General features: G+C 46.2%; 1 protein-coding gene across 2 annotated transcripts; it reads right to left on the bottom strand.

The window, feature by feature from the left end:
* Positions 1-1,897: 1,897 nt before the first annotated feature.
* On the bottom strand, positions 1,898-21,991 carry kdm7aa (lysine (K)-specific demethylase 7Aa). Of its 2 annotated transcripts, none has more exons than XM_063007292.1 (18): positions 21,876-21,991; positions 20,011-20,096; positions 19,788-19,902; positions 18,705-18,865; positions 18,474-18,615; positions 17,244-17,430; positions 16,963-17,125; positions 14,241-14,328; positions 13,683-13,789; positions 12,848-12,939; positions 12,640-12,726; positions 12,311-12,553; positions 11,591-11,718; positions 6,641-6,822; positions 6,440-6,531; positions 6,220-6,314; positions 2,889-3,055; positions 1,898-2,323 (listed from the first exon to the last, which is right to left on the bottom strand). In XM_063007292.1, the coding sequence occupies exons 1-18, from the start codon at positions 21,989-21,991 to the stop codon at positions 2,235-2,237; spliced, it is 2,340 nt and encodes a 779-aa protein (XP_062863362.1). In that variant the 3' UTR covers positions 1,898-2,234. The 2 variants fall into 2 exon arrangements, with proteins under 2 accessions (XP_062863362.1, XP_062863370.1); XM_063007300.1 differs by having other exon boundaries at positions 11,591-11,715.
* Between the last annotated feature and the right edge of the window lie 292 nt (positions 21,992-22,283).

Below are 22,283 nucleotides of genomic sequence, written 5' to 3'. Positions count from 1 at the left end.
AGCTGAATACTGATACACCAGTTCTGATTGGCTGAGAGTAAAACGGTTCATAAAAATAAACAATAATAAAATCGGTCTGTTCCAGTACTGCTCTTCCCCCCCCCCCCCGTCTCTCCCAATTTAGTCATTTCCGATTCCCGAGTGTGAATCCGCTCTACTTGATCCTTGATCTGCCGCCACTTCTTATCACCTGCCAGTGTTAGGTTCACATACAGAGAGCCACGCTAAGCACCATGTGACCCCTCCACCCTCCCGCGGACCGGTACTGGCAGCGTGAAGAGACACCGTCCAACCTTCCGGAATGTTTCCAATCTAATCACTTCCAATTCCCTGGCTGTGTCTCACAGAGAGTCACGCTAAGCTCTCCATGAAACATCCACCACTAGTGCAGGAACCCTTTCGACCCACCCTCCCTCAGACACAGCCAGTTGTGCCTGTCGGACTCCAGACTGGGTCGACAGCACTGCTGGATGTTTTCGAGTCTTTTCCGTGGAAGAGTGCTGGAACTCTAGAGTTCAAATCTCAGCAGAGCCACCGACCTGCCGTGTCTGAGGGAGGGTGGGTCCAAAGGGTTCCTGCACTAACTAGTGGTGGATGATTTACAGAGAGCTTAGCGTGACTCTCTGTGGGACACAGCCAGGGAACTGGAAGTGATAAGATTTGGGAGAACTGAGGAGACATTCCGGATCTCTCACACTGGAGAAACATTCCGGATCTTTCTCACACTGTGGAGACATACCGGATCTTTCTCACATGAGGAAAAATTTCGGTTCCCTCACACTGAGAAAACATTCCGGATCTCTCACACTGAGGAGACATTCCGGATCTCTCACACTGAGGAGACATTCCGGATCTCTCACACTGAGGAGACATTCCGGATCTCTCACACTGAGGAGACATTCCGGATCTCTCACACTGAGGAGACATTCCGGATCTCTCACACTGAGGAGACATTCCGGATCTCTCACACTGAGGAGACATTCCGGATCTCTCACACTGTGGAGACATTCCGGATCTTTCTCACACTGTGGAGACATTCCGGATCTCTCACACTGGAGAAACATTCCGGATCTTTCTCACACTGTGGAGACATACCGGATCTTTCTCACATGAGGAAAAATTTCGGTTCCCTCACACTGAGAAAACATTCCGGATCTCTCACACTGAGGAAACATTCCGGATCTCTCACACTGAGGAGACATTCCGGATCTCTCACACTGAGGAGACATTCCGGATCTCTCACACTGAGGAGACATTCCGGATCTCTCACACTGAGGAGACATTCCGGATCTCTCACACTGAGGAGACATTCCGGATCTCTCACACTGAGGAGACATTCCGGATCTCTCACACTGAGGAGACATTCCGGATCTCTCACACTGAGAAAACATTCCGGATCTTTCTTATGCTGAGGAGACATTCCGGATCTTTCTTATACTGAGGAGACATTCCGGATCTCTCACACTGGAGAAACATTCCGGATCTTTCTCACACTGTGGAGACATACCGGATCTTTCTCACACTGTGGAGACATACCGGATCTTTCTCACATGAGGAAAAATTTCGGTTCCCTCACACTGAGAAAACATTCCGGATCTCTCACACTGAGGAAACATTCCGGATCTCTCACACTGAGGAGACATTCCGGATCTCTCACACTGAGGAGACATTCCGGATCTCTCACACTGAGGAGACATTCCGGATCTCTCACACTGAGGAGACATTCTGGATCTCTCACACTGAGAAAACATTCCGGATCTTTCTTATACTGAGGAGACATTCCGGATCTCTCACACTGAGGAGACATTCCGGATCTTTCTTATACTGAGGAGACATTCCGGATCTCTCACACTGAGGAGACATTCCGGATCTCTCACACTGAGGAAACATTCCGGATCTCTCACACCGAGGAGACATTTGAGGCTTTTCTTGAATGAATAATTTGAACACATCAAGGGTGTGTTAGCAGTACTGGAATGCAGACCGTGAGTCTAACCACTTCAGTAACACCCTATAAGCATCGCATAGACAGCCGTCCAAAAACTTTTGGCTAGTTTACATGAATACAATTTTCCCTGCACTGGTTATACATATACTGACAGATTTGTGTGGTGAAGCAGCGTGGTAGTGCCATTCCAAAATACCTGGCTGGGTAATCATGCATGGTACGAGTACAGTGTGTGTGTGTGTGTGTGTGTGTGTGTGTGTGTGTGTGTGTGTGTGTGGCGGTATTGCTACAACAGCAGGCGGGTGTGTGTGCTCATTTTCAGCAGCTTGTTCAGCCTCTGCTTGGACGTAGCCATGCCCTTCTTCGGACGTTTTCCTGCAACAAAGCAAAACATAACATCACATTAATTACTCGTTTCATCCTGGTCAGGGTCACAGTGGGTCCGGTTTCACAGAGAAATCCTGAATCCGCCCCTCCCTTCACCTCCACATAACCAATCATGTGCTGGGATTCTGAATCAGAAGACGCAACGGCCACACAGCATACCTGGCCCTGATCCTCACCCATGTATAGTGTCTGTGAGGAGTTTGGCATGTTCTCATGCCCGCCACATAGGTTCCGTCAGTGCACTCTAGTCTGCTAACCTAATCCGGATACCACTGGCTGGTTCAGCATGGTAGAGGATGCCTTCTTACCAGGCAGTGTTTAAATGAACTGGAGTCCCACAAGGTTCTACATGTGGTCCTCTTGAGTTGTATCCTCCTGTGACCTTCTCCTACCCTCTGTAAGTCAAACTTCCATTTACATTGAAGTACAAGTGGGGTACAAGTGGGGTACTTAAATGATTATTTATTGATTAGGATTTTAACATCAGAGTTAGAGTACAGAGTAGAATGATCAGGGCACTTAAACACCTGCAGATCAGGACGTGACCTCTCACCTTTGGTGGCCTGGTTGCTGATGGGGCTGCTGTTATGGACGTGTCTCTTGGATGGATGGAAGGCAGGAGAGAACGTCTCCACCGTACCGCCGTTACTGCTGCTCCACCACAGCTCCTGAGGCACAGCGCCCCGCTCTGGAACCACGCCGGGGGTGGACGGACACTCCCTGTCCAGACAGACGAGCTGAATTATTCAGGCATACTGGACAGTGTTTGGAAAGTGATTGCTCTTGTTTTATGGTGTTTATAAAAAAAAAATAGCCACGTTTAATTGTGCTCATTAGTGTTTATTAAACAACATTCAGCACTGCCATTAATTTAGTAAACACCTATAAACAGCCGTGTTTAATATTAAATGGGGTTCGTTGGAAAAACAGAGGCGTTGAATGGTGTTCAATAAAAACATATCTGTGAAAACACGTGCAATATAGTGTTTAAAAGATAAACAGAGGTCTAGGAATAGTGTTTAGTTAGAATGGTTGTGTTGGATGGTGTTAAGTTTACTTGGAATGGCCGTGCAGGTGGGTGTTTAGTTAGAATGTGCAGCTGTGCAGGATAGTGTTTAGTTTAGTGATAAAGGCCGTGAGAGATGGTGTCGAGTTAGAACAGGTGTTGGTTAGAAGGGTGTTTAGTTTAGTTAGAATAGTCATGTAGAATGGTGTTTAGTCGGAATGGCTGTGTGATTCAAGACCATTCCACATGGCCATGTTAGGTTAGAACGCTGTGCAGGATGGTGTTTATTTACAACAGGTGTGTGGGATGGTGTTTAGTTTAGTTAGAGTGGCCGGACGGAATGGTGTTTAGTCAGAATGACTGTGTTGGATGGTGTTTAGTTTAGTTAGAACGAGTGTGTGGGATGGTGTTTAGTTTAGTTAGAAAGGCTGTGTGGGATGGTGTTTATTTAGAGCAGTTGTGCAGAATAGTCTTTAGTTAGAAGGGCATGTTAGATGGTGTTTAGTTTAGTTAGAATGGCTTTGTGGGATGGTGTTTAGTTAGAATGGTCACACGAGATGGTGTTTAGTTTAGTTAAAATGGCTGGACAGAATGGTGTTTAGTCAGAATGTCTGTGTGGGATGGTGTTTAGTTAGAATGGCATGTTGGATGGTGTTTAGTTTAGTTAGAATGGCTGGACAGAATGGTGTTTAGTCAGAATGGCTGTGTGGGATGGTGTTTAGTTAGAATGGCATGTTGGATGGTGTTTAATTTAGTTAGAATGGCTGGACAGAATGGTGTTTAGTCAGAACAGTTGTGTGGGATGGTCTTTGGTTAGAAGGGTGTTTAGTTTAGTTAGAATAGTCATGTAGAATGGTGTTTAGTCAGAATGGCTGTGTGATTCAAGACCATTCCACATGGCCATGTTAGGTTAGAACGCTGTGCAGGATGGTGTTTATTTACAACAGGTGTGTGGGATGGTGTTTAGTTTAGTTAGAGTGGCCGGACGGAATGGTGTTTAGTCAGAATGACTGTGTTGGATGGTGTTTAGTTTAGTTAGAACGAGTGTGTGGGATGGTGTTTAGTTTAGTTAGAAAGGCTGTGTGGGATGGTGTTTATTTAGAGCAGTTGTGCAGAATAGTCTTTAGTTAGAAGGGCATGTTAGATGGTGTTTAGTTTAGTTAGAAGGGCATGTTAGATGGTGTTTAGTTTAGTTAGAAAGGCCGTGTAGGATGGTGTTTAGTTTAGTTAGAATGGCTTTGTGGGATGGTGTTTAGTTAGAATGGTCACACGAGATGGTGTTTAGTTAGAATGGCTGGACAGAATGGTGTTTAGTCAGAACGGCTGTGTGGGATGGTGTTTAGTTTAGTTAGAATGGCTGGACAGAATGGTGTTTAGTCAGAACGACTGTGTGGGATGGTGTTCAGTTAGAATAGCATGTTGGATGGTGTTTAGTTTAGTTAGAATGGCTGGACAGAATGGTGTTTAGTCAGAATGGCTGTGTAAGATGGTGTTTAGTTAGAATGGCATGTTGGATGGTGTTTAGTTTAGTTAGAAAGGCTGTGTGGGATGGTGTTTATTTAGAGCAGTTGTGCGGAATAGTGTTTTGTTAGAAGGGCATGTTAGATGGTGTTTAGTTTAGTCAGAACGGCTGTGTGGGATGGTGTTTAGTTAGAATGGTCACACAAGATGGTGTTTAGTTTAGTTAGAATGGCCGTGTTGCATGGTGTTTAGTCAGAACGGCTGTGTTGGACCGTGTTTAATTTAGTTAGAATGGCTGGAAAGAATGGTGTTTAGTCAGAATGGCTGTGTGGGATGGTGTTTAGTTAGAATGGCATGTTAGATGGTGTTTAGTTTAGTTAGAAAGGCTGTGTGGGATGGTGTTTAGTCAGAATGGCTGTGTGGGATAGTGTTTAGTTAGAATGGCATGTTAGATGGTGTTTAGTTTAGTTAGAAAGGCTGTGTGGGATGGTGTTTAGTTAGAATGGTCACACAAGATGGTGTTTAGTTTAGTTAGAATGGCCGTGTTGCATGGTGTTTAGTCAGAACGGCTGTGTTGGACCATGTTTAATTTAGTTAGAATGGCTGGAAAGAATGGTGTTTAGTCAGAATGGTTGTGTGGGATGGTGTTTAGTTAGAATGGCATGTTAGATGGTGTTTAGTTTAGTTAGAAAGGCTGTGTGGGATGGTGTTTAGTCAGAATGGCTGTGTGGGATAGTGTTTAGTTAGAATGGCATGTTAGATGGTGTTTAGTTTAGTTAGAAAGGCTGTGTGGGATGGTGTTTAGTCAGAACGGCTGTGTTGGACCATGTTTAATTTAGTTAGAATGGCTGGAAAGAATGGTGTTTAGTCAGAATGGTTGTGTGGGATGGTGTTTAGTTTAGTTAGAATGGCTGGACAGAATGGTGTTTAGTCAGAACGGCTGTGTGGGATGGTGTTTAGTTAGAAGGGCAGGTTGGATGGTGTTTAGTTTAATTAGAACAGTTGCGTGAGATGGTGTTTAGTCAGAACGGCTGTGTGGGATGGTGTTTAGTTAGAAGGGCAGGTTGGATGGTGTTTAGTTTAGTTAGAATGGCTGGACAGAATGGTGTTTAGTCAGAACAGCTGTGTGGGATGGTGTTTAGTTAGAAGGGCAGGTTGGATGGTGTTTAGTTTAGTTAGAATGGCTGGACAGAATGGTGTTTAGTTAGAAGGGCAGGTTGGATGGTGTTTAGTTTAGTTAGAATGGCTGGACAGAATGGTGTTTAGTTAGAAGGGCAGGTTGGATGGTGTTTAGTTTAATTAGAACAGTTGCGTGAGATGGTGTTTAGTCCAACACTGGAATAAACACTGAATAAATACATGTAGTTTTTGATTCTGTGTGGTATTGCGATGCATGCGTGCTCCTCGTGTTCAATACCATTTAGGTGTTCCGTGAAGACTCTCCGAGTCGCTCGTCTCGTGTTCCTCACGCTCCTCCTCGTCCTCAGAGCTCCCTGAATCTGAACAGTGCTTCTGCCGAGACAAACACCACCGATAAACACATTTCTCATAAACAAACACCCACTCCATGATGTTCAGAGACTCTAAAAACCACATATCTTCATCACAAGTCTCGGAGGGAAGTTCTGATTCTGTACCTGTAACTCTACCTTCACAATGGCTGCTTCCTCCTCCTCCTCCTCCTCCTCCCTCACAGACCCTGAGAGGTTCTTTAGCGTTATCCTGAGTTCTGTTTAGGAAAAACACCAGCAGGATAAAACACTGATTTCAGCTTTCATGGTTATGGTGTGGATGGTGTTTAGTTTAGCTAGAATAGGCTAACAGATCATTTCGCTCACCATGATTAGCGGCTGATTCGGGACTCGTGTGTAGCGCCCCCGACTCCGCCCCCACCGTCTCCGTTTTAACTCTCTCTTGTTGCCATGACGCTGGTTTTTCTGTCTTGACGTGATGCTGTTGGCATGGTGATAGCTCGTTCCTCTTATCTTTCAGAGTGGCGTTTCCAAGACGTAGCCTCTCTCTGCGAACAGCACACACACACACACACACACACACACACACACACACACACAGAGAGAGAGAGAGCAGGTGAGAAAAAGATAAACATGGTCCAACACCTACATTTAGATAGACTGAGGTTCTGAAAGGTGGACCAACACCTATATTTAGATGGACTGAGGTTCTGAAAGATGGACCAACACCTATATGTAGATAGACTGAGGTTCTGAAAGGTGGACCAACACCTATATGTAGATGGATTAAGGTTCTCCAAGGTGGTCCAACACCTATAATTAGATGGACTGAGGTTTTGAAAGGTGGTCCAACACCTATAATTAGATGGACTGAGGTTCTGCAAGGTGGTCCAACACCTATATTTAGATGAACTGAGGTTCTGAAAGGTGGACCAACACCTATATTTAGATGGACTGAGGTTCTGAAAGGTGGTCCAACACCTACATTTAGATAGACTGAGGTTCTGAAAGGTGGTCCAACACCTATATGTAGATAGACTGAGGTTCTGAAAGGTGGACCAACACCTATATTTAGATGGACTGAGGTTCTGAAAGATGGACCAACACCTATATTTAGATGGACTGAGGTTCTGAAAGATGGACCAACACCTATATGTAGATAGACTGAGGTTCTGAAAGGTGGACCAACACCTATATGTAGATGGATTAAGGTTCTCCAAGGTGGTCCAACACCTATAATTAGATGGACTGAGGTTCTGAAAGGTGGTCCAACACCTATAATTAGATGGACTGAGGTTCTGCAAGGTGGTCCAACACCTATATTTAGATGAACTGAGGTTCTGAAAGGTGGACCAACACCTATATTTAGATGGACTGAGGTTCTGAAAGGTGGTCCAACACCTATATTTAGATGGACTGAGGTTCTGAAAGGTGGACCAACACCTATATTTAGATAGACCGAGGTTCTGAAAGGTGGTCCAACACCTATATTTTCATGGACTGAAGTTGTGAAAGGTGGTCCAACACCTATATTTAGATGGACTGAGGTTCTGAAAGGTGGTCCAACACCTATATTTAGATGGACTGAGGTTCTGAAAGGTGGACCAACACCTATATTTAGATAGACCGAGGTTCTGAAAGGTGGTCCAACACCTATATTTTCATGGACTGAAGTTGTGAAAGGTGGTCCAACACCTATATTTAGATGGACTGAGGTTTTGAAAGGTGGTCCAACACCTATATTTAGATGGACTGAGGTTCTGAAAGATGGACCAACACCTATATGTAGATAGACTGAGGTTCTGAAAGGTGGACCAACACCTATATGTAGATGGATTAAGGTTCTCCAAGGTGGTCCAACACCTATAATTAGATGGACTGAGGTTTTGAAAGGTGGTCCAACACCTATAATTAGATGGACTGAGGTTCTGCAAGGTGGTCCAACACCTATATTTAGATGAACTGAGGTTCTGAAAGGTGGACCAACACCTATATTTAGATGGACTGAGGTTCTGAAAGGTGGTCCAACACCTATATTTAGATGGACTGAGGTTCTGAAAGGTGGACCAACACCTATATTTAGATAGACCGAGGTTTTGAAAGGTGGTCCAACACCTATATTTTCATGGACTGAAGTTGTGAAAGGTTGTCCAACACCTATATTTAGATGGACTGAGGTTCTGAAAGGTGGACCAACACCTATATTTAGATAGACTGAGGTCCTGAAAGGTGGTCCAACACCAACAGTGCCTTGCAAAAGTATTCAGCCCCCTTGAACTTTTCAAGCTTTTGCCACATTTCAGGCTTCAAACATAACGATATGAAATTGTAATTTTTTGTGAAGAATCAACAACAAGTGCGACACAATCGTGAAGTGGAACGAAATTTATTGGATATTTTAAACTTTTTTTAGAAATAAAAAACTAAAAAGTGGGGCGTGCAATATTATTCAGCCCCTTTACTTTCAGTGCAGCAAACTCACTCCAGAAGTTCAGTGAGGATCTCTGAATGATCCAGTGTTGACCTAAATGACTGATGGTGATAAATAGAATCCACCTGTGTGTAATCAAGTCTCCGTATAAATGCACCTGCTCTGTGACAGTCTCAGAGTTCTGTTTAAAGCGCAGAGAGCATCATGAAGACCAAGGAACACACCAGGCAGGTCCGAGATACTGTTGTGGAGAAGTTTAAAGCCGGATTTGGATACAAAAAGATTTCCCAAGCTTTAAACATCTCAAGGAGCACTGTGCAAGCGATCATATTGAAATGGAAGGAGTATCAGACCACTGCAAATCTACCAAGACCCGGCCGTCCCTCTAAACTTTCAGGTCAAACAAGGAGAAGACTGATCAGAGATGCAGCCAAGAGGCCCATGATCACTCTGAATGAACTGCAGAGATCTACAGCTGAGGTGGGAGACTCTGTCCATAGGACACAATCAGTCGTACACTGCACAAATCTGGCCTTTATGGAAGAGTGGCAAGAAGAAAGCCATTTCTCAAAGATATCTATAAAAAGTCACCTGGGAGACACACCAAACATGTGGAAGAAGGTGCTCTGGTCAGATGAAACCAAAATCGAACTTTTTGGCCACAACGCAAAACGTTATGTTTGGCGTAAAAGCAACACAGCTCATCACCCTGAACACACCATCCCCACTGTCAAACATGGTGGTGGCAGCATCATGGTTTGGGCCTGCTTTTCTTCAGCAGGGACAGGGAAGATGGTTAAAATTGATGGGAAGATGGATGGAGCCAAATACAGGACCATTCTGGAAGAAAACCTGTTGCAGTCTGCAAAAGACCTGAGACTGGGACGGAGATTTATCTTCCAACAAGACAATGATCCAAAACATAAAGCAAAATCTACAATGGAATGGTTCACAAATAAACGTATCCAGGTGTTAGAATGGCCAAGTCAAAGTCCAGACCTGAATCCCATCGAGAATCTGTGGAAAGAGCTGAAAACTGCTGTTCACAAACGCTCTCCATCCAACCTCACTGAGCTCGAGCTGTTTTGCAAGGAAGAATGGGCAAAAATTTCTGTCTCTCGATGTGCAAAACTGATAGAGACATACCCCAAGCGACTTGCAGCTGTAATCGCAGCAAAAGGTGGCGCTACAAAGTATTAACGCAAGGGGGCTGAATAATATTGCACGCCCCACTTTTCAGTTTTTTATTTCTAAAAAAAGTTTAAAATATCCAATAAATTTCGTTCCACTTCACGATTGTGTCCCACTTGTTGTTGATTCTTCACAAAAAATTACAATTTCATATCGTTATGTTTGAAGCCTGAAATGTGGCAAAAGGTTGAAAAGTTCAAGGGGGCTGAATACTTTTGCAAGGCACTGTATATTTAGATAGACTGAGGTTCTGAAAGGTGGACCAACACCTATATGTAGATGGATTAAGGTTCTGCAAGGTGGTCCAACACCTATAATTAGATGGACTGAGGTTCTGCAAGGTGGTCCAACACCTATAATTAGATGGACTGAGGTTCTGCAAGGTGGTCCAACACCTATAATTAGATGGACTGAGGTTCTGAAAGGTGGACCAACACCTATATTTAGATGGACTGAGGTTCTGACAGGTGGACCAACACCTATAATTAGATGGACTGAGGTTCTGCAAGGTGGTCCAACACCTATAATTAGATGGACTGAGGTTCTGAAAGGTGGTCCAACACCTATGTTTAGATAGACTGAGGTTCTGAAAGGTGGACCAACACCTATATGTAGATGGATTAAGGTTCTCCAAGGTGGTCCAACACCTATAATTGGATGGACTGAGGTTCTGCAAGGTGGTCCAACACCTATAATTAGATGGACTGAGGTTCTGCAAGGTGGTCCAACACCTATAATTAGATGGACTGAGGTTCTGCAAGGTGGTCCAACACCTATAATTAGATAGACTGAGGTTCTGAAAGGTGGTCCAACACCTATAATTAGATGGACTGAGGTTCTGCAAGGTGGTCCAACACCTATAATTAGATGGACTGAGGTTCTGAAAGGTGGTCCAACACCTATGTTTAGATAGACTGAGGTTCTGAAAGGTGGACCAACACCTATATGTAGATGGATTAAGGTTCTCCAAGGTGGTCCAACACCTATAATTGGATGGACTGAGGTTCTGCAAGGTGGTCCAACACCTATAATTAGATGGACTGAGGTTCTGCAAGGTGGTCCAACACCTATAATTAGATGGACTGAGGTTCTGAAAGGTGGTCCAACACCTATAATTAGATGGACTGAGGTTCTGCAAGGTGGTCCAACACCTATAATTAGATGGACTGAGGTTCTGAAAGGTGGTCCAACACCTATATTTAGATGGACTGAGGTTCTGAAAGGTGGTCCAACACCTATATTTAGATGGACTGAGGTTCTGAAAGGTGGACCAACACCTATATTTAGATAGACCGAGGTTCTGAAAGGTGGTCCAACACCTATATTTAGATAGACTGAGGTTCTGAAAGGTGGACCAACACCTATATTTAGATGGACTGAGGTTCTGAAAGGTGGACCAACACCTATATTTAGATAGACTGAGGTTCTGAAAGGTGGACCAACACCTATATTTAGATAGACTGAGGTTCTGAAAGGTGGACCAACACCTATATTTAGATGGATTGAGGTTCTGAATGCCCTGCCACGCCACATTCTACTGATTTTAATTACAGCCTATAGCTATAGACTGTGTTCGTACTGGGATCTGAAAGGGTTTGTTGCTGTAGTCAGGGTGCGCGACCCTGACCAGGATGAAGTGGCTAGTTAAACATTAGAATGAATGAATGAATGAATGAATGAATGAGTGAACGTACCGGATGATGCGCCCGTTACACAGTACCAGTCTCAGCGCGTTGTCAGGGTGGGCATCCACGGTCACTGGCGACGGTGGAACGACCTTCTGAAACGTGTTGTTCACCTTGGAGCTGACGGGCACGTCCTGCTGAAACCACGCATACCGTTACGGTAATTAGCGGATGCTTTGACAGTTGTGACCACATAGCATCAAAGCAATGAGGATTAAGGGCCTCGTTTAAGAGCCCGACAGTGGCAACCTGGCAGTGCTGGGGCTTCAACCATGGATCTTCCGATTACTAGTCCAGTACCTTGACCGCTGCACATTAGACCACGTCCCCTATTTCCTCTCAATTTAGTCATTTCCAGTTCCCTTGCACACATTCTCTGCCCCTAGAACAATAGTAGTAGGAAGGCTGCTCGCACTTCAATCAGACAGTGTATGGCTTCTCTGTGCCCATATAAGTAAAGCTAGTTTGACAGCTCACAATACAAAGTATAAAGACTCTGTCAGGCTGGTCAGACACGTGGATCTTCGATTACGCAAGACCCCGTCCACGGTCGAGTGAGCTGTGCATCTAGTGGGCTTAGCTTTAAAATCAGCACCTTAAAGACGCAGCAACAGAGCTCGCCTGACTGTAAACACTTTCACCTAAGCTCACGGACCCGTTGCATCACACCTGACCATCCGAACCGGCTCTTTTTTATATGGGCACAGAGAAACGGCTCACAGATCTCACCTGCTCTAGAGGCCCAACCTCCAGCCTCTTGAGCACTTCCTGAGTGTGCAGCTCCAGGAGGTCCAGGTTGGACGGAAGTTTAGGTTCATGGTGATAGTGGTGATCGTGATCGTGATCGTGATCGTGATGACGACCGCGGAGCCGCTGAGCAGCTCGCCGCGCCTGCTGCCGTCTCTCGAGCGAGGAACCGGCAGACACGATCCCCACATCTCCCTGAGATTTCTCCAGCCTGCTCGGATCCTCCTGCGAGAACAGGACAGACGTCTGATCATCGTACCGACCGATATTTACGTACGACGTGGAACTGATCAGCGGAAGCGAAGCTCTACCTCCAGGTGTCGGACCTCCCTGCTCAGCTCCTTGATGAGAAGGGTCGGCCGGATGTGGTCCGGAACCTCGCTGTTCGGTGCCGTCAACTAGAGAGAAAGACAGATGGTCCATGTGACCGTACGTGGGCATCCTGCGGGCATCCTGAAGGGCGGGACGAGGTGGTGCACGAGGAACTGCGAGTATAAAAATATGAACTCTTTTTCTTACCTCCCTCCTCAGCCACGTCTTCAGCGAGGAAATCAGAGCTTTCACTCCCGTCACCAGGTAATCCTGAGGCTGGCACTTTTCCTCCCGTAACTCTGCCCACGACACACACAGCCAAGCTTGAAGAACAGCTCACACTGGTACTCTCATATACACACTCACTTATTATATAGAAGCACTTTGTAGTTCTACAATTACTGACTGTAGTCCATCTGTTCCATGCTGTTCTTCAATGGTCAGGACCCCCACAGCACAGGACCACCACAGTGCAGGTATTATTTAGGTGGTGGATGATTCTCAGCACTGCAGTGACGCTGACATGGTGGTGGTGTGTTAGTGTGTGTTGTGCTGGTATGAGTGGAGTTTTTAAACACCGTGTCCACTCACTGTCCACTCTATCAGACGCTCCTACCTAGTCGGTCCACCTTGTAGATGTAAAGTCAGAGACGATCGCTCATCTATTGCTGCTGTTTGAGTCGCTCATCTTCTAGACCTTCATCGGTGGGCACAGGACGCCGCCCACGGGGCGCTGTCGGCTGGATGTTTTTGGTCGGTGGACTATTCTCAGTCCAGCAGTGACAGTGAGGTGTTTAAAAACTCCAGCAGCACAGCTGTGTCTGAGAATGATCCACCACCTAAGTAATACCTGCTCTGTGGCTGGTCTGTACCTTACCGTACTGCATGGTAGCGTGTAACGGTCCCAAATTTTTGGAACTTGGTTTGTATATTCTGACCCTACTAAACTATCCAGATGTTATCCTTGTCCTCCGGTCAGTACCCGTGTCCCCTGTTATAACTAAACACAGACCTGTACGCGTAGTTGTGTTCTCGTTCTCACCTTTCAGGGTCTTTAACAGGTTCTTGGCCACGTACCAGCTGATGGCCTGGAAATAAGGAAACTTGAAGAGATCTGGAGTTTTCAGCCTCCGCTCCATCTCGTAACACCTGGAGGCAGAAGAGTTCACACGCTGCATCATCCGGTCCGTTTGAGCTATACACCCAGGAGCCAAAACATCTGGACCACACCCTAACATGGACTTCACAAGACAGATCTTTCAGCTTCTCTATCTGGTGCCGATGTTGGCGTTCATCGTAGGTGCAGTTTGATCCAGTTCGTACCAGACGCCACAGCCTTCATGTCATTGCGTCAGTGAGTCTTGGCTGCCCAGCATCCTGTCGGCGGTTCTGGCTCATCCCACTTCAGAGTCACTTCTTGCAATCTGGTCCCTCAGACCTTCATCCTGATCACATCTGCTGCATTCAGCACGTGAACTATGAGGAACCTCCATCAGATCAACATCTAACAGGGGTGTCCAAATATCTTAGCTCACGGGCGTGGCTCTGTTCCTATAATAACACACACTAACGTGGAAGTAGGCGCGGTTGTACTGGTCACCTGAGCTGCATGCTGATGTTCAGGTTGTGTAGGAAGTTCCCTCCGAACGCCATGCAGTCCTGAGAGGTGAGCACCGCGTGGATCCAACCTGCAGAGAGCAGCAGAGGGCACATCCACAATCAGCATCGGCCAATCAGGAGCCTTCGCGCTGTATTGTACTACCACTATAGTACTACATGTTGTACTTTTCAGAACGACATACTATGTTGCGTTCAACTTGAGATGAAATCTGGAAGTTCTGACTGAATTGCGCCCATTCAGTTGAAGTTCCAATTCATCCCAAAGCTGAGTGAGGCTGAGGTCAGGGCTCGACTCATGACTCGCAAAAAATGACTCAACAAGAGTCTCTAGCGTCAGCACGTGTTAACATTAGTTACGTTTGACAATTAACCCGTTTTGGCCGTCTTAACCCGCAACACACACAATGTGTAAATGTTCCAGCCAGCTTCCGGTGTAGTGATGAAGCGTCGCTCCCTACTTAAAATGGTGGAGTACCCTACGTAGTGCACTTCACAGGAACGACCGGGGTGAATGGAACGCTCCTACAGAATCGGTGCTGATGGTTGTAAGACGCTTTCTGAACCAATCAGAGCTTCTGATTGTAATTGTTAGTAAGAAATGCTGTTATCTGCATTTATTCGGTTTGCGTCACACAGATGACGTGGTAATGAAACGCTCGATCGGCTTTCTAACCACTTCCTGTTTTACTTCACCACCGGGAAAAGTTTGGAGGTTTTTAATTATAAGCACATTTACAAAATAACGGATTCTGTTCCTAATGGGACGCACGCTTATAAATGTAATAGCATCTGGAAGAACAGAAGCTCAGGTAAGCAGCGGTTATGATGTTTTTGCTGTGTTTGGGATTTTGGCCGCCGTGCCGTGATTTATCGAGCGCTTTTGTTCTGTAATGAAAACAAAACGTATCAGTTGAAGCTTTTAACTGGAACCTTCTTGTTACAGAAATTACATTCATTTACACGATGAGGAGGAAAGTAAAGACACGAAGTAAAACGGCTAAATACACTCGCTAATCTGTTGTTGTTTTTTATCTGAACTTACAGATTATTCCTTTATTTCTGCGCTACATTTATAATATATGTTTTGTGTTTATTATAGTGATTGGGCAGTGGGCAGGATTCTAGTCTAAAGACTCATGACATGACTCAGACTCTAGCCTAAAGACTCGTGACTTGACTCAGACTCTAGCCTAAAGACTCGTGACTTGACTCTGACTGTAGCCTAAAGACTCGTGACTTGACTGACTATAGCCTAAAGACTCATGACATGACTCGGACTCTAGCCTAAAGACTCGTGACTTGACTCAGACTCTAGTCTAAAGACTTGTGATTTGACTCGGACTCTAGACTAAAGACTCGTGACTTGACTTGGACTCTAGTGACTTGACTCGGATCTAGTCTAAAGACTCGTGACCTGACTCGGACTCTAGTCAAAAGACTTGTGATTTGACTCGGACTCTAGACTAAAGACTCGTGACTTGACTCGGACTCTAGTGACTTGACTCGGATTCTAGTCTAAAGACTCGTGACTTGACTCGGACTGTAGTAAAAAACTTGTGATTTGACTCGGACTCTAGCTTAAAGACTCGTGTTTTGACTCAGACTCTAGTGACTTGACTCGGACTCTAGTGTAAAGACTCGTGACTTGACTCGGACTCTAGCCTAAAGACTCGTGACTTGACTCGGACTCTAGTGACTTGACTCGGACTCTAGTGACTTGACTCGGATTCTAGTCTAAAGACTAGCGACTTGACTCGGACTCTTGTCAAAAGACTCGTGATTTGACTCGGACTCTAGACTAAATACTCGTGACTTGACTCGGACTCTAGCTTAAAGACTCGTGACTTGACTCGGACTCTAGCCTAAAGACTCGTGACTTGACTCGGACTCTAGTGACTTGACTCAGACTCTAGTCTAAAGACTGGTGACTTGACTCGGACTCTAGCCTAAAGACTCGTGACTTGACTCGGACTCTAGTCTAAAGACTCGTGACTTGACTTGGACTCTAGTCTAAAGACTCGTGACTTGACTCGGACTCTAGTCTAAAGACTCGTGACTTGACTTGGACTCTAGTCTAAAGACTCGTGACTTGACTCGGACTCTAGCCTAAAGACTCGTGACTTGACTGACTATAGCCTAAAGACTCGTGACTTGACTCTGACTATAGCCTAAAGACTCATGACATGACTCGGACTCTAAGCCTAAAGACTCGTGACTTGACTCAGACTCTAGTCTAAAGACTCGTGACTTGACTCGGACTCTAAGCCTAAAGACTCGTGACTTGACTCAGACTCTAGTCTAAAGACTCGTGACTTGACTCGGACTCTAGCCTAAAGACTTGTGACTCGACTCTGACTCTAGTATTTAGCATACACTTTATCCAAAATGACTTACAATTATCATTTAATTCTATTCAAGCAATTAAGGGTTTGAGAACTGTGCTCAGGGGCCCAACAGTGGCAACTTGACGGTGGTGAGGTTTGAACCAGCAACCCTCTGATCACTAATCAAGTACCTTAACCGCTGAGCTACCACTGCCCATTTAAAATTAGAAGGGGTGTCCCAATACTTTAAAGAGGTCCAAAAACACAAACCTGGTCCGAATGAAGTCCAGCGGCCCTGACCAGACCAGAACCCCACCAAACACCTTTGGGATGAATTGGAATGACCCTATAGTGATTAGGAACCTCACAGGATCTCACCTGTAGGGAGGAGTACGGTGCTGCCCTGCTTCACCACACACTTAAAACACTGGTCGACCTTCTCCCCGAAGAACACTTCGCTCTGATTGGCTGACAAGCTCCACGTCTCGTACAGAGCGAGGTTCTCCTTGGTTGGCTTGATCAGGTAGAAGATCTTCTCCCCCTGTACAAGAACAAGCACATGCTGAGCAAATCCAGCAGCACACCAGTCCACTGTCTGAAATCCTATATGAGACAAGAGCATCGTGGGTGTTTTGCGTGGCACGGAGTGTACAGATTACCCAGAGGACGTGGTACCAGACGGACGTGCCCCCGAAGTCGATGTGGAAGTCCGTGTAGCTGTTTTTCACTCCCATCAGGCAGTACTTCTGCACGAACGGCTTGGGGAAGATGGAGTCGTCCGGCCAGTACTTCTCCACCCAGGAGATCTCACGAGCGATGTTTGGCACTTCCACCAGCTCTGCCATCCTAGAAAGAACAACAATCCGGGCATTTTTACGGTGGACCACACTACTCCCTTTGTATTCTTCCACCTCAACCTGACAGTAGGAGTCGCTGTTGCAGCTCCGCATCCCTCCCCTCAGAAATGGCCAATAAGGGCACAGCCTGGTTGGCGCTATATTAAATCGCAGTGCCACCTGAGCCCACCTTAGTGTCCTCGTTTCTACACTCACTGTCCATTTTATCAGCTCCACTTACCGTATAGAAGCACTCTGTAGTTCTACAATTACTGACTGTAGTCCATCTGTTTCTCTGCATGCTTTGTTACCCCCTTTCACCCTGTCCTTCAATGGTCAGGACCCCCACAGGACCCCCACAGAGCAGGTATTATTTAGGTGGTGGATGATTCTCAGCACTGCAGTGACACTGACATGGTGGTGGTGTGTTAGTGTGTGTTGTGCCGGTATGAGTGGATTTTTAAACACCTCACTGTCGCTGCTGGACTGAGAATCGTCCACCAACCAAAGATATCCAGCCGACAGCGCCCCGTGGGCGGCGTCCTGTGACCACCGATGAAGGTCTAGAAGACGAGCGACTCAAACAGCAGCGATAGATGAGCGATCGTCTCTGACTTTACATCTACAAGGTGGACCGACTAGGTAGGAGCGTCTGATAGAGTGGACAGTGAGTGGACACGGTGTTTAAAAACTCCAGCAGCGCTGCTGTGTCTGATCCACACTAACACACCACCACCATGTCAGTGTCACTGCAGTGCTGAGAATCATCCACCACCTAAATAATACCTGCTCTGTGGGGGTCCCGTGGGGGTCCTGACCATTGAAGAACAGGGTGAAACAGATGGACTACAGTCAGTAATTGTAGAACTACAAAGTGCTTCTATATGGTAAGTGGAGCTGATAAAATGGACAGCGAGTGTAGAAACAAGGAGGTGGTTTTAATGTTACGTTCTACATCTAGTGTGGAAAACTTGGTCTGTACATCTTCCATAATGAGTTTTTGGTTTATTTATTAAGTTTATTAAGTTATTAAGTTATGATTTTAAAACGTACTTGGTGTCGGAGAACTCCAGGCTGATCAGATTCAGCACTTTGGGGCGTTCGGGCTGGTAATAATACTTGACGAACTCCCTCAGCTTCATCTTGCTGTCCGCTTGCCTGGCGACGTCGATCACGTCGATGACTTTGTCTCCACCTGTGTGGACCAATCGGGAGCAGCCGAAACTATGAGCGACGCGACGAGAACCGCTTCTCTTCCACGATGTTTCGAACACACACACTTACCCACGTAGTGCTGGACGTCTCTGACCGAGAAGGACGGTGGGGGCAGTCGGAGTCCCAGCCCCTCCATGCCCTGCACGATGATGGGATAATCGAAGCCCTCCGTCTCCAGGTAATCGGGGGTCACCTGACGACCCTGCATCCGTACCACGAGCTCATCAGCGCTGCACGAGTGGAGAGAGATCCAACTCACACGTCTGCCTGACCAGCAACTATGCAATCCATCGGGCGTTCAAGCAACCACCATACCATCCACCAAGCATCCAGCCGTCCGCCTCGCCTGTAACCATTAACCATTCCGGCATACGGGCGTCCACCAAGCATCCAGCAGTTCGCCACGCTTGTAGCCATCTACTGTGCAATCATTAGGCATCTGGCCATCGACCATGCCATCTATCAGGCTGCCAGACATACAGGTGTCCATACATCAGGCATCCAGACACACACCAGCCTCGAGTGTCCATCTGACATCTAGCCGTCCATCGAACCCGAAGCAGCCGACCAAGGCATCCACTAAACATCCAGCTGTTCACCACGCTTGTAGCCATCTACTACGCACTGTTTTAGGCATCTTTGCAGCACTGACCATCAGGCATCAAGCCACCAACCATACCATCTACCAGGCTTCCGGCCATCCATCACGCAATCAATCAAGTATCCAGTCTTCCACCAAACATCACGCTTGTAGCCATCTACTGTGCAATCATTAGGCATTCAGCTGCCAACCATGCCATCTACCGGGCTTCCAGGCGTCCATCATGCAATCCATCAAACGTCCAGCCGTCCACCATGCTTTCGGTCATCCACAGTGCCATCCACTAGGCATCCAGCCACCAACCATGCCATCTACCGGTCCAGCTATTTACCATGCCATCCACCAGACGTTTACCCAAACACCATTCCATCCACTAATTAGACATCCAGTCGCCAGCCACGACATCCATCAGACTTCCAGGACACGAGGCGTCCATCGGGCGTCAAGCTGATGCCAATGCACCGGGCATCCAGCCATCAAGCATTATACATTTCAAACCATGATATAAACACACGTCATTAGAGCTACAGATGTATTAAATGTGTTTGTACCTGGGGAAGTTCCTGGCCTGGAGCTGTTGTATAAAGATGGGAGTGCCTGCCTGAACCGGTCGCCCGTCATCCACCTCCGTGTAATCGTGTCTGTGCCAGTTCTGTCTCTTTTTCACTGAGAGAGAGAGAGAGAGAGAGAGAGAGAGAGAGAGAGAGAGAGAATGAAATGACAGCTATGTTTGTCAACACACACCCAAACACACCTACTAACACGCAGACTTACTGAGAGAAGGTCCGTGGATGGGCTGGCAGTTAGGACAGTGATAGACGTCGATATCAGCAGCATGGTGTTCCTCTACCTGAACACAGCTACCACACACACACACACACACACACACACACACACACACACACACACACACCTGAGTTAAATCCAGATGTGCTGCAGGCCTCACGTGCGATCAGCTGCTTCTGTTCCGACAGGACAACACACACTCCTGAAGCTCACGGTGCCGTAACGAGTATAAACACACCCGTCCAAAACAAACCGAAAATCTGCTGCTGAATGGCAAGAACACGATGGTTCGTGATCAGGGCCGTGGTGGGTCCGAAGCCTGACTGGAAACACTGAGCAGAATCAGGCTGTCGATCTATAGAGCATGGTTGGCACAGCTGTAAATTACACAAGCACACTGCTGCTGGGATCCAGGGTTTAAAATCCCCAGTGCTATCAGCCACACGGGTGTCGACATACAGACATGATTGGCTATGTCTGAGGTCCCTTGATGGGTTGCCTTTGAACATTTTGACTTGATGAGAACATGCCAAACTCCTCACAGAGAGTCCAGAGGCGACTATTAAACCCTTGAATTAAATGCAGCAGGTATGTAAACACTAATGTTTCAGCTGATCTTGTTTATTACACTTCACATACACCCATCAGCCATAACATTAAAACCACCTCCTTGTCCATGTTATCAGCTCCACTTACCATATAAAAGCACTTTGTAGTTCTACAATTACTGACTGTAGTCCATCTGTTTCTCTGCATGCTTTGTTACCCCCCTTCAACGGCAATGGTCAGGACCCCCACAGGACCACCACAGAGCAGGTATTATTTAGGTGGTGTGTTGTGCTGGTATGAGTGGATCAGACACAGCAGCGCTGCTGGAGTTTTTAAACACCTCACTGTCACTGCTGGACTGAGAATAGTCCACCAACCAAAAGTATCCAGCCGACAGCGCCCCGTGGGCAGCGTCCTGTGACCACTGATGAAGGTCTAGAAGATGAGCGACTCAAACAGCAGCAATAGATGAGCGATCGTCTCTGACTTCACATCTACAAGGTGGACCGACTAGGTAGGAGTGTCTAATAGAGTGGACAGTGAGTGGACACGGTGTTTAAAAACTCCAGCAGCGCTGCTGTGTCTGATCCACTCATACCAGCACAACACACACTAACACACCAGCACCATGTCAGTGTCACTGCAGTGCTGAGAATCATCCACCACCTAAATAATACCTGCTCTGTGGTGGTCCTGACCATTTGAAGAACAGGGTAAAAGCAGGTTAAAAAGTATGTAGAGAAACAGATGGACTACAGTCAGTAATTGTAGAACTACAAAGTGCTCCTATATGAACAGTGAGAGTAGAAACAAGGAGGTGGTTTTAATGTTATAGCTGATCAGTATGACTAGTTTAAATTTATAAAGTAATTCTATTTCTAAATAAACTGTTGGATGTTATTAAATCTAATTATAAGAGAATCTGCGAAAATCGGAGCAATAACATTAATAACTGACCACAACTGTCAAAGTTATTGATTGTTGTTTATTATTGATTAGCGTTGCAGCACTGTGCTGCTTATAACCGAACTATTGACATCCAGCTAAGACAGACTCCACTTATTTAACCCGGCTTCAGTGTTAGAGATGCCAGATTTATATTGATGATAGACATTTTGTATGGAAATTGTTAAATATTTCCGAATTTCTGTCACTCAAGTCCCCTTAAATCTGTAAGCATAGCTGCTACTTTAGCTCGTAAGCTAACTCACTCGTCGTGGGGTTTTACTGGATATTTCAATAACGCCGACTCTTCTATCTTACAACCGGCGCTTTTTCGGTGAGGGAATCATAAATCGTCATACCTGCCATGAAACCAGTCCTTACAAATGTCACATTCAATCATAAACCGGTTGAAATCGTAAGGCTGCCGGCACACACAGTATAGCGGGGCAGCTGCCATCTTGCCTAGTGTCCTCATCCGAGGGCGAAGTTTAAATGTCGACGGAAAGAGCCGAAGGTGGGGATTCAAGGCTTAGACAGGAGACGGAAATTACCGAAGTGAGTCCGACACTGACGAAAAGCTCCGACCGCCGGGGTGTAATCGTGACGGAAATAACCGAAGTGCGGTCCAACCATAGTCGGGAATTATCGAAGGTGGGGATTTAACGTCTACGGAAATGGCCGAAATGGGAATTTAACTCTGACGGAAATTGCCGAAGGAGGGTCTTTAAAAAGCCGAACATTACCGAAGTGGTTGAAACGTAAAATCA

This window comes from Trichomycterus rosablanca, chromosome 1, assembly GCF_030014385.1.
Source record: "Trichomycterus rosablanca isolate fTriRos1 chromosome 1, fTriRos1.hap1, whole genome shotgun sequence".
Lineage (NCBI taxonomy): Eukaryota > Metazoa > Chordata > Actinopteri > Siluriformes > Trichomycteridae > Trichomycterus > Trichomycterus rosablanca.
This window is presented reverse-complemented; position numbering and strand designations above follow the sequence as displayed.